The sequence below is a fragment of the Symphalangus syndactylus genome, chromosome 6 (genome assembly GCF_028878055.3).
Source record: "Symphalangus syndactylus isolate Jambi chromosome 6, NHGRI_mSymSyn1-v2.1_pri, whole genome shotgun sequence".
NCBI lineage: Eukaryota > Metazoa > Chordata > Mammalia > Primates > Hylobatidae > Symphalangus > Symphalangus syndactylus.
In genome coordinates, this window is record NC_072428.2 from 130,399,260 (window position 1) to 130,412,100 (window position 12,841).

At 44.8% G+C, this 12,841-nt stretch overlaps 1 protein-coding gene across 14 annotated transcripts in view; it reads right to left on the reverse strand.

Annotated features, from left to right (window-relative positions):
* SLC37A3 (solute carrier family 37 member 3) overlaps positions 1–12,841 on the reverse strand; it is a 77,512-nt gene that overhangs the window by 49,045 nt on the left and 15,626 nt on the right. For all 14 annotated transcript variants that reach the window (XM_055284244.2, XM_055284241.2, XM_055284238.2 and 11 more), the window contains exons 2-5: positions 11,497–11,658; positions 9,357–9,465; positions 8,279–8,371; positions 2,800–2,883 (exon numbers count right to left, since the gene is read on the reverse strand). In XM_055284244.2, coding sequence (XP_055140219.1) covers positions 2,800–2,883; positions 8,279–8,371; positions 9,357–9,465; positions 11,497–11,585 — 375 coding nt within the window. In that variant the 5' untranslated portion in view covers positions 11,586–11,658. The remainder of the gene's footprint in view (positions 1–2,799; positions 2,884–8,278; positions 8,372–9,356; positions 9,466–11,496; positions 11,659–12,841) is intronic.

A 12,841-nucleotide genomic window follows, 5' to 3' on the forward strand; every position in this document is an offset into this window, starting at 1 on the left:
AGCTAAAAAGTGAATTCCTCATTTTACATCTATTTCCATCTCCTCACCCTCAGACTGTGCATGTGGAGGGAACAGCAACCTCCAGAGGGCTGCTGTGAGGACAGAACGAGCCCAGGGAGGCCACCTTTCCCGGAGCAGTGCCAGGCACCGCTATGGGCAGAGGCACGGGGCGAGTGCCAGCCACTGTATGGCTACAGCTCCTGAGTTAATCAATGAAAGCGAAACCTATCAAACTTGTGATCTGCTGAATCATTTAGCAGCTTTCATCAAGGGGCTGCATTTTTCCAGGCATTTTGCTCAAGTGGACATTTTATCTACAGTCAAACTATATTTTGAGAATACCCTGCATGATTAAAAAATAGTATGTATAATACTGTCTAGTTCCAGTTATAAGACATTCTGGAATAAGCAAAACTGTACACAGAAAAATGATCAGGGGTTGCCAGGGGCTGGAGAAAGGAGGGGAGGTCACAGAACTACTCATTTGTTGAAAGTCTGAACAATATGCTTAAAAAGGGCAAGTTTATGTACAAACTGCAGTTTTTAAAAAATATATAAAACACAAAAAAGTCTGTACACAGGTTTTAAAATGATATGTTTATTATGTATGGGTGAGCAACTCATAAATAAAGTGCTTCCATCTCTAAAATGTCAAGGGGAAAAAAAGGTTTTACTTACACTCAAATGACAAACACTGATAAACAATAGTAGGCCAAACGCAGGGACTTGTGCCTGTAATTCCAGTGTTTGGGGAGGCAAAGGAGGGAGGATCACTTAAGGCCAGGAGTTCAAGGAACAACCTGGGCAATATAGTGAGATGCCATGACTGAAAAATTAAAAAATTAGCTGAGCATGATGGTACACACCTACAGTCCCGGCTACTCGGGAGGCTAAAGTGGGAGGACTGCTCGAGCTTGGGAGTTCAAGGCTGCAAGATCACACCGCTGCACTCCAGCCTGGGCAGCAAATCGAGACCTTATCTCTAAAAAAATAATAATCATATTAAATTAGGGACTAACTAAACTCCATGGTTTCATTTAATCAACAGAAATTCCTGACTAGAAGCTAGTAAGCAATGACGATTAGTCAGATATGGAGGCCGGGCACGGTGGCTCACCTCTGTAATCCCAGCACTTTGGGAAGCTGGGGTGGGCAGATCACCTGAGGTCAGGAGTTCAAGACTAGCCTGGCCAACATGGTAAAACCCTGACTCTACTAAAAATACAAAAATTAGCCGGGAATGGTGGTGCACACCTGTAGTCCCAGCTACTCAGGAGGCTGAAGCAGGAGAATGGCTTGAATCTGGGAAGTGGAGGTTGCAGTGAGCCAAGATCACGCCACTGCACTACAGCCTGGGTGACAGAGCAAGACTCCGTTTCAAAAAAAAAAAAAAGAGAGAGATTAATCAGATATGGATCCTCCCCTACACAGCACTTGTTTCAAATGCCTCACATACAGAAACTCACAGTTCTCACTGCCATCCGGGGAGAGCTAATATGCATATCTCCCTCTGAAGCTCACAGAAATCATAAGTTAGGAAACTACAGAAGACAGACAGAAACCCAGGCTGTCCTGGTCTAGGGAATCTGTGATTTTAACCACTGCATGACCGCCCTAACAGAAAGCAAGACTGAAACAGAAATAACCAAGCTAAGCAGCAGACTGTCTCAAGTGCCTGCAAAGAAACAGGCACGGGAGCTCAGAAGAGTGACTGACATTCTCAAAGAGGTGTCATTTGGCCAATGCTTGAAGGAGACTGTGAGTTGGACTATGGAGAGCTGAAAAGGGGACCATCCAAGGCAGGCAGAACAGAAGGAACAAAAGCACCGAGACAGAAAGGAGCAGGATAGGGCCAGGCACGGTGGCTCACACCTGTAATCCCAGCACTTTGGGAGGGTGAGGTGGGCGGATCACCTGAGGTCGGGAGTTCGAGACCAGCCTGACCAACATGGAGAAACCCCTGTCTTTACTAAAAATAAAAAAGTTAGTCAGGTGTGGTGGCGCATGCTTGTAATCCCAGCTACTCAAGAGGCTGAGGCATGAGAATCGCTTGAACCTGGGAGGCAGAGGTTGTGGTGAGCTGAGATTGTGCCATTCCACTCCAGCCTGGGCAACAAGAGCGAAACTCCGCCTCAAAAAAAAAAAAAAAAAGAAAGAAAGGAGCAGGATGTTAGCAGCCTGGAAAGCAGTCCAGCTTGGCTGGAGCAAAGGGATGAAGCAGTGACAAATATGATGGGAAGGCAGGCTGGGGCCAGGGTCTAGTGAACGCCAGGCCATTTATTCAGACTATTAATTAACTCTGCTGGTGCCTGAGGGACAACAAAAGGACCTGATTAGAATCTTACTTTAAAAAGACTCATCTGGCCAGGCGCAATGGCTCAAGCCTGGAATCCCAGCACTTTGGGAGGCCAAGGCAGGAGGATCACCTGAGGCCAGGAGATAAGCCTGGCCAAAATGGTGAAACCCCATCTCTACTAAAAATACAAAAATCACCCAGGCATGGTGACCTGCACCTATAGTCCCAGCTACTCAGGAGGCTGAGGCAGGAGAATCGCTTGAACACGGGAGGCAGAGGTTGCAGTGAGCTAAGACGGCACCATTGCACTCCAGCCTGGGGTAACAGAGCAAGATTCTGTCTCAGGGGAAAAAAAAAAAAAGACTCATCTAAATGAAAAGGCAAATGAGGAATTCGAACAATGAGGATTAATCTTACTATTCTTTTCTACAGAAAAGTAGGGAGATTACTTAGATTCTAAAATATCTGACCAAAATAATAATAATAAGACCTTTTCAACTTACCACTAATGCAGAAGAGCACATGCCGAAAGACAGAACCCATCGCAAATTCAACCGATCCCCAACGATGCCACTGATGAAAAGGCCCTAAAAATAAAGCATTTTCTTTTACAGCTCTAAATAATAACATAGTATGAAAAAGTAACATGCACTGCAAAGCAAATGAGACAAACACAGATATTATTTAAAATTAACTCTTATTCACATGCCTAGGCTACCTGTCTACAGGAGTTTCACAAATGTTTCATGAAATGGCAGTGGGCTGGATAACAGGGTCAGTAATACAGTGAAAACAAAAAAGTTATGAAAATGGAAGGAAAAAAAAAAAAAAAAGAAATGGCAGCGGGCTTCTGCACACTCCACCACAAACACACCAAAGTTCAGGGCAAACTTTGGTTTTACTTGATTCCCTAACTGGAAAAAAATAAATAAATAAGAATGACTCTAATAAAACAAGCACACAAATATATTTCATTTTCTAGACTAGATTAATTCCTACCCGTCAGTGATAAGCTCTCCCAAAGGGATTCCTCTTAGCCATCTGCACTCCGGGTTAACATGTGTTACCACGCGCCCTGCAGTTTCAGTTCCAACCTTGTAAAAAGTGGAATAGAAGGTTCCAGGGCACACTAGCTGCCTGTTGAATCTGACCCTTGGGTTTCATGACATCCCAAGGCAGGGAGAGTAGGAAGGCAGAGACAATAATTAGCTGGAGACAGGTTCTGCCTTCTGCTGTCCTCCCACTGAGTGGCAGAAATTAAAATGCTGAGATCATGGCAGGAAGTGAGACTGAAGACCTTAAGCGCAGCACACTTTAGGTTTCTTCCATAAATATATAAAATATCTTGACTGAAAACCTAAATTCAGTTAGGACCAGGTGTTCTAATAAATTGACTATCTCTAAAACTTGGCTGGGCATGGTGTCTCACGCCTGTAATCCTAGCACTTTGGGAGTGGGGAGAATTGCTTGAGGCCAATAGTTCAAGACCAAACTGGCCAACATAGCAAGAACCCATCTCTAAAAAAAAAAACTGGCCGAGTGCAGTAGCTCACATCTGTAATCCCAGCACTTTGGGAGGCCGAGGCGGGTGGATCACCTAAGGTGAAGAGTTCAAGACCAGCCTGACCAACATGGTGAAACCCTCTCTCTACTAAGAAGGGCACGGTGGCTCGCGCCTGTAATCCCAGCAACTCGGGAGGCTGAGGCAGGAGAATCACTTGAACCGAGGAGGCGGGGCTTGCAGTGAGCCGAGATGGCGCCACTGTACTCCAGCAGCCTGGGCGATAGAGTGAGACTCCATTTCAAAAAAAAAAATGAGAAGAAAAATTTAAATATGAATGTTTCTCCCTCATTATCATCAAGCTTCCTCATCCTAAGAGAAGCATGTCAGCCTTAAAGTAGATTCTATGCTGTCTAGCTGCCCCTCACATGGACTTATGCTACACAGAACAAAAGGGATGAAGAAAATCTCAATTCTACTTCAGATGACAGAACAATACATGCTTTTTTTTTTTTTTTGAGACAGTGTCTCACTCTGTCATCCAGGCTGGAATGCAATGATGTGATCTTGGCTCACTGCAGCCTCTGCCTCCTAGGTTCGAACAATTCTCCTGCCTTAGCCTCCCGAGTAGCTGGGACTACAAGCCTGCACTCGGCCAATTTTTGTTTTTTTAGAGATGGGTTCTTGCTATGTTGGCCAGTTTGGTCTTGAACTATTGGCCTCAAGCAATTCTCCCCACTCCCATCTTATATGCTGGAGAGGTTGCTAGGATTATAGGCGTGAGACACCACGCCCAGCCAAGTTTTAGAGATAGTCAATTTATTAGAAACACCTGGTCCTAACTGAATTTGCCTGGCTAATTTTCGTATTTTCAGTAGAGATGGGGTTTTGCCATGTTGACTAGGCTGGTCTCAAACTCCTGACCTTAGGTGATCTGCCCCCTTGGCCTCCCAACGTACTGGGATTACAGGTGTGAGCCACCGTGCCCCGCCAGAATCAATACATTCTGTTTTGCTGCAGAAAGCAAAATGCCCATAAGTTACAGAAGGAAGTGCAGCTCAAGATAAAAAAAAAAACCATGACCATTGATTTTTCATGGCATTGATCTTTTATGTCCTAAATCTAGTCCTATAGATGACTCTATAGATGAGGAAACTAAACAAAAAAGGGTTAAATTCTACTTCGCAACCAAGTTTAACACAGCTAGTTAGACTACACTGCCTCTTAAACTGGTCCCTGAAAGAAATGAGTGGCTCGAAGAGAAGTGAGCACCCTGTCACCAGCTCCTGTGCCTCTACATGGGGATTTTATATAGAAAATACCCAAGGTGAGGAGGTAGACTAAATGAATGACCAAAGAACTGTTCCAACCATTTCTCTGTTTCCTCTTTGAAGAAAAGATACTCTTAATAATTAACCAGGCCGGGCACAGTGGCTCAAGCCTGTAATCCTAGCACTTTGGGAGGCCGAGGCGGGTGGATCATGAGGTCAGGAGATCGAGACCATCCTGGCTAACACGGTGAAACCTCGTCTCTACTAAATATACAAAAAATTAGCCAGGCGTTGTGGCGGGCGCCTGTAGTCTCAGATACTTGGGAGGCTGAGGCAAGAGAATGGCGTGAACCCAGGGGGTGGAGCTTGCAGTGAGCGGAGATCCCGCCATTGCACTCCAGCCTGGGGGACACAGCGAGACTCCGTCTCAAAAAAAAATAAAAAATAAAAAATAATTAACCAAATAGACTGGGTGCAGTGGCTCACACCTGTAATCCCAGCACTTTGGAAGGCCGAGGTGGGCGGATCATTTGAGGTCAGGAGTTCGAGACCAGCCTGACCAACACGGTGAAACCCCATCTCTACTAAAAATACAAAAAAAATTAGCAGGGCATGGTGGCACGTCTGCAGTCCCAGCTACTCGGGAGGCTGAAGCAGCAGAATTGCTTGAACCCAGGGGCCAGAGGTTGCAGTGAGCCAAGATTATGCCACTGCACTCCAGCCTGGGCAACACAGCGAGACTCCGTCTCAAAAAAAAAAAAAAAAAAAAATAGGCCAGGCATGGTAGCTAACGCCTGTAATCCCAGCACTTTGGAAGGCAGCAGTAAATGGTTCAACTGAGGACAGGAGTTTGAGACAGCCTGGCCAACATGGTGAAACCCCGTCTCTACTAAAAATACAAACATTAGCTGGGCATGATGGTGTGCACCTGTAATCCCAGCTACCCAGGAGGCTGAGGCAAGAGAATCACTGGAACTAGGAGGCGGAGGTTGCAGTGAGCTGAGATCGCACCATTGCACTCCAGCCTGGGCAACAGAGCAAGACTAGGTCTCAAAAAATAATAATAAAATAAAATTAAATAAATAAATAAATAAAAATAACCAAATAAACATTTAGGAACTACTTCAGAACTTTTACCCAGTATTTCACATTGCCTGGACATTGAGAATTAAAAGGCATTTTTAATAAGGCACACTTACAGACAGAAATGAGGCATACTTAAAGACAGCATCTTATATGCTGGGGAGAAAAGGAAGGCTCCTCTCACAGTCCACATTCCAGCTGCTGCCACTACCAGCTCCAGAACTCTAATGTGGCATCCACCACAGCTGTTCCTACAGCCAGGCAGAGACGCCAGCTGCCTATCCTGATGCTGAATGATTCCTCGCCACCATGGAATGTCTCCCAGGATGCTACCTCTCCAGGATCCCGCCTTCCTTTTTTTTTTTTTTCTTTTTGAGATGGAGTCTCATTTTGTCATCCAGGCTGGAGTGCAATGGCGCAATCTCGGCTCACTGCAACCTCCTCCTCCCGGGTTCAAGCAATTCTCCTGCCTCAGCCTCCCAAGAAGCTGGGACTACAGGAACCCACATCTGGCTAATTTTTGTATTTTTATTGGAAATGGGGTTTCTTCATGCTGGCCAGGATGGTCTCAAACTCCTGACCCCAAGTTATCCACCCGCCTCGGTCTCCCAAAGTGCTAGGATTACAGGCATGGGCCACTGCGCCCAGCCCCACCCTCCTTACCACTCCAACCCCGCCACCTGGCCCATTCCTCACCCACCTCTGAGGACTGGAAGCCCTAAGGCTCAGGCTTCACACCTCTTCCCCGCCCTCGCCTGTTCTCTTGATCAATTCATGCAGCCTCACAGTTTTGATCTATAAATCATCTAAAGGCCAAGGACTCTGAGCGCGGTGGCTCACACCTGTAATCCCAGCACTTTGGGAGGCCGAGGCAGGCGGATCATCTGAGGTCGGGTGTTCGAGATCAGCCTGACCAACATGGAGAAACCCAGTCTCTACTAAAAAAATACAAAATTAGCTGGGCGTGGTGATGCATGCCTGCAATCCCAGCTACTCAGGAGGCTGAGGCAGGAGAATTGCTTGAACCCGGGAGGTGGAGGTTGTGGTGAGCAGAGATCGTGCAATTGCACTCCAGCCTGGGCAACAAGCGCAAAACTCTGTCTCAAAAATAAAAAATTAAAAACATAATAATAATAAAGGCCAAGGACTCCAAAAACGTGTATCTTCAGACTGAACCTACACCTTGAACTCCACACTCAATGACCAAGCGTCTGCTCTTCATCATCTGGGCAGTAGAGGTAAAACGTAATGCATCCAAAAGCGAGTCATCAAAGCTTTCTATCTCCCCGATCTCCCCTCTGCCATGACACTTCCACCCTGGAGGTGTTCTTGATACATTTCTCTTACATCCCACATTCATGAGGGAAAAAATATTATTAGCTTTACCTCCAAAACACCGCTAAAATCTACTTCCCCCCAACCTCTGTTACTGTTATGCTGGACCCAAGCCACCATCATCCTTCACCTCAAAAGAACTTGGCTCCCAGAGCAAGTGCACCTGTCCAAACCTAAGTCAGGTCCTGCCGCTGCTCTGCACAAAACCTTCCAGCAGCTCCCATCTCACTCAAGGTTAAAGCCAAAGCTCCCCCAGAGGTACCAAAACCATACAGATCTGAGCCCCACTGCATCTCTGGCCTCTCTTCTTGCAACTCTGATCCAAGCACACTGACCTCACTCACCTGCTCGGGTCTTTACTCAAATGCCCGCTGCCTCCTGAGGTCTCCCGGCTGTGCTACTTAAAATTACAACCTCACCCAGGCCCCTTTAGTCCCCTTCTCTGCTTTATTTTCCCCCACTGTACTTACCACCTTCAAATATACTCTATAATTTATTTATAGCAAGCATTTGGTTACTGTCTGTCTCCCCTAACTCCAAGAATACAGGTCCATAAAGGCAGGGCATTTTGTGTTGTTCGGGACAAATTCCCATTGACATATGCTAGATGAGCAATAAATATCTGTCGAATGAATGAATAAATGAATGGGAAGAACAAAAAATATAAACTTCAGAAATATTGAACTCTGCCTCAGTCAGCAAATTCAAAATCCCTTATAAATTTCGTAAGGCTCAGGGTCATTTCCATTTACATTTTTCTTTACCTTTAAGCCCTAGAGTTCCAAAACTTACCACAGCATAGGAGAAGAGGAAAATGGTATCCAGTGTTCCGAGGAAAAGAGTCGCTTTCTCTGCACTGGGGAACAAATGGTTGCTGCTCCAGATCTACAGTAAGACAGCAGGAACAGGTCAGTCCCTGTAGAATCTGCTAGGGCTTTCTGTTTCCCAAAGCCCCTTCACAAACACTTCCAAAACACCAGTAATGCTCAAGACCAACTTTTACTTCAAATGTATTTAGAAATAACTAGTGTGGCCAGGCGCGGTGGCTCACGCTTGTAATCCCAGCACTTTGGGAGGCCGAGGCGGGCGGATCACGAGGTCAGGAGATCGAGACCACGGTGAAACCCCGTCTCTACTAAAAATACAAAAAAATTAGCCAGGCGTGGTGGCGGGCGCCTGTAGTCCCAGCTACTCGGAGAGGCTGAGGCAGGAGAATGGCGTGAACCCGGGAGGCGGAGCTTGCAGTGAGCCGAGATTGCGCCACTGCACTCCAGCCTGGGCGACAGAGCGAGACTCCGTCTCAAAAAAAAAAAAAAAAAGATTAGCTGCGCATGGTGGTGCGCGACTATAGTCCCAGCTACTCAGGGGGCTAAGGTGGGAGGATCGCTCGAGCCCAGAAGGTGGAGGTTGCAGAGATGTTTTCTGAGAGATCGTTCCACTGCACTCTAGCCTGGGCAACAGAAAGATACTCCGTTTTAAAAAAAAAAAAAAAAAAAAAAGTGATATTTTATCTTGACACAAAGAGAAAGGCAAACTTTAGATAGGTGGAAAAGGGCAGAAGAGCACATAAAAGATAATGTGCAAAATCTCAAAGACAGAAATGAGCACAGCACTAACGAAAGCCAGTCAAAAAACAGCCTTGTCAAAAGGTGTGATTTCTCAACAGAAACAAGCCAGCTGGAGAGGTAAAATGGGACTGAGTCGGAGCAGGCTTTGAAATTAGTACAATAGTTTGGCTCTTATGTGACAGGAAACAGTGAGCCATTTCAGAGTCCTAGGCAAGTAAAAGATGCAAAAAAGAGCTTAAGAAGAATCTAGGGGTGGGCAGGGTCTCCTTCTTCGATCCATGCCAGCACTTTGATCTGCTTACCTCCACAGGCAGCTCAATTGACGTGTTAAAAGCACTTGGGGTCCACTGCTCAGAGATACTGACTTTGACATTGCTAAATGTTTTTCGTGAAGCATGGAGCAACGAATAACTACAAAATAGAGAGAATACAGATGAATGAATAGCAAAGAGAAACAGCATTCCATAAAATCACAGGTATAGGCTCATTTCTTTTATTCAATTGTATTTTATTTTATTTGGTGGGCAGCCACCTGAACCAAAATAGATTCAGAGAGGTTCTCTCAATTTTATTTATTTTTATTTTTTGAGACAGGATCTCACTCTGTCACTCAAGCTGAGTGCAGTTATGATCATAGCTCATTAGACTTGACCTCCTAGGCTCAAGCGAGCCTCCTATCCCAGCCCGAGTAGCTGGGATTACAGGGGCACTCTATCACACCCAGTGCACCTGTAATCCTAGCTACTCAGGCTGCAAAATTTCTGTATTTTTTGTAGAGACAGAGTCTTGCTATGTTGCCCAGGATGGTCTCAAACTCCTGGGCTCAAGTGATCCTCCCACCACCTGGCCTCCCAAATTGCTGGGATTACAGGCATGACACTGAACAATTTTAGAATTATTATTCTTTTTTTTTTTTTTTTTTTCTGAGACAGTTTCGCTCTGTTGCCCAGGCTGGAGTGCAGTGCTGTGACCTCAGTTCACTGCAAACTCAGCCTCCCGGATTCAAAGCCAATTCTTCTGCCTCAGCCTCCCGAGTAGCTGGGATTACAGGCACGTGCCGCCACGCCCAGCTGATTTTTGTATTTTTAGGAGAGATGGGGTTTCACCATGTTGGCCAGGTTGGTCTCGAACTCCTGACCTCAGGTGATCCACCTGCCTCGGCCTCCCAAAGTGCTGGAATTACAGGTGTGAGCCACCGTGCCTGGCCAAGAATTCTTCTCTTTAAAAAAAAAAAAAAAAGATGAGCCAAGCATGGTAGCTCACGCCTATAATCCCAGCACTTTGGGAGGCGGAGGTGGGAGGATTGCTTGAGCCCAGGAGTTCGAGACCAGCCTAGGCAACATAAGAAGACTTCATCTCTACGAATAATAATAATAATAAAAAAATAATAAGCCAGGCATGGTGGCTCATGCTTGTGGTCCCAGCTACTCAAGAGGCTGAGGCGGGTAGATCATTTGATCCCAGGAGTTCGAGGCTGCAGTGAACTGTGATCACACCACTGCCTGGGCGACAGGGTGAGATCCCATCTCAAATAAATAAATAAATAAATAATCATTATTTCTGGTGCCTTTCATAAAGATTAGTAAACAAAATCTACTCAGCAGAAATGTCAAAAAAAGCTGAGTAACAAGGCCACTTATAGCATGCCTCTAGCACCCAATGGCCTGATGTATGCTATGTTACTAAGAGAACTGCTTAAGATCACCTTTGTTCTCCAGCTCCTGGTTTTAACAAATAGAGGACTTCTCTCTCCAAACAGGGTGATGAAAAGAAACACCTGTAATCCCAGCACTTTGGGAGGCCTAGGCGGTAAGATTACGAAGTCAGGAGATCGAGACTATCCTGGCTAACAGAGTGAAACCATCTCTATTTAGTAGCCAGGCATGGTGACATGCACCTGTAATCCCAGCTACTCGGGAGGCTGAGGCAGGAGAATAGCTTGAACCCAGGAGGCGGAGGTTGCAGTGAGCTGAGGTCATGCCACTGCATTCCAACCTGGGCGACAAAGTGATACTCCGTCTCAAAAAAAAAAAAAAAAGAAGTGAGATATGTTTAAAAAAAAAGTACAAAATAAAAAGAAATAGATCAGGGCTTCTCTGCCTCCACACTATTGACATTTGCAGGCGAAACGTTCTTTGTTGTGGAGAGCTGTGCTGTGCGTGGGAGGACGTTTAGTAGCATCCCTGGTCTCCACCACTAACTACAAGTAGCATCCCTCCCTCCTCACGACAACCAAAACTATCTTAGACACTGCCAAATGTCCTCTGGACGGCCAAATAGCCCTCCAGAACTACTATATTAGAGCTATCAAGACTACAGCAGAAGGAATAACTAACATTATAAGTGTATGCCGATCAGTGCATTTGACACTTGCCATGCAATATCTCCCTCAAAAGAAAAAAAAGAAAAAAAGCAGGAGAGCAGCTTTAGCGACATGCTTACCTGAAGAAAGTGAGCAGGAACACTACAACATGATGATGGCTGAACTGGGACAGCAGAGACGCTCTTTGAAAAACATTTGGCCAGGCCATGTTCTTCCTGACCTTCCTTCTCACTTTTGACCTTAAAGTTTGGATAGTGAGTGATTTACATCATTTCTTCTTTCTGGAAAGACAAAACACATTATGGACATTATTAAAACTAGGCAGATTATCCAAAAGCTGAATTATTTAGATTTATAGTCACCATATAATCAGGCCTTGTGGGAAAAAAATCTCATGGCCTAGTTGACGCTAGAAAACTAGATTAATAATTATGTTAAAGCTATTAGGTAGTCCTTAAAAAAAAATCCTGGACAAGAGATTATATCTTAATAGAAAGAGCTCATACAAACTGATAAGAAAATCCCTCATTCTTATAGAAAAAATGAGCAAAGGAAATAAACAGACAACTCAGAAGAAATGAAATGGCTATTAAACTTGAGAAATAAAAGTTCAATCCCACTAGTAATATTAGAAATGTAATTAAGGCAAGAAAGCATTTGGACAGTTAAAAAAGATTGTGCTCAATGCAGCTCAGGGTATAATGGTTCCTGAACTCCCATATGCTACTGAAAGAAGTAAAAATTAGTATATAATATTATAGGATGACAATCTAGCCATGTTCATCAAGAGTGTTTGACATAAAAATTCAATTTCTGGGCTCCTCTCTCTATGCAGTAGCTGCCCTTTTATTCCTTTATTTTTTAATAAGCTTGCTTTCACTTAAAAAAAAAACAAAAAACGGGCATGAACAGACACTTCTCAAAAGAAGACATTTATGCAGCCAAAAAACACATGAAGAAATGCTCATCATCACTGGCCATCAGAGAAATGCAAATCAAAACCACAGTGAGATACCATCTCACACCAGTTAGAATGGCCATCATTAAAAAATCAGGAAACAACAGGTGCTGGAGAGGATGTGGAGAAATAGGAACACTTTTACACTGTTGGTGGGACTGTAAACTAGTTCAACCATTGTGGAAGTCAGTGTGGCGATTCCTCAGGGATCTCGAACTAGAAATACCATTTGACCCAGCCATCCCATTACTGGGTATACACCCAAAGGACTATAAATCATGCTGCTATAAAGACACATGCACACGTATGTTTATTGCGGCACTATTCACAATAGCAAAGACTTGGAACCAACCCAAATGTCCAACAACGACAGACTGGATTAAGAAAATGTGGCACATATACACCACGGAATACTATGCAGCCATAAAAAATGAAGAGTTCATGTCCTTTGTAGGGACATGGATGAAACTGGAAAACATCATTCTCAGTAAACTATCGCAAGGACA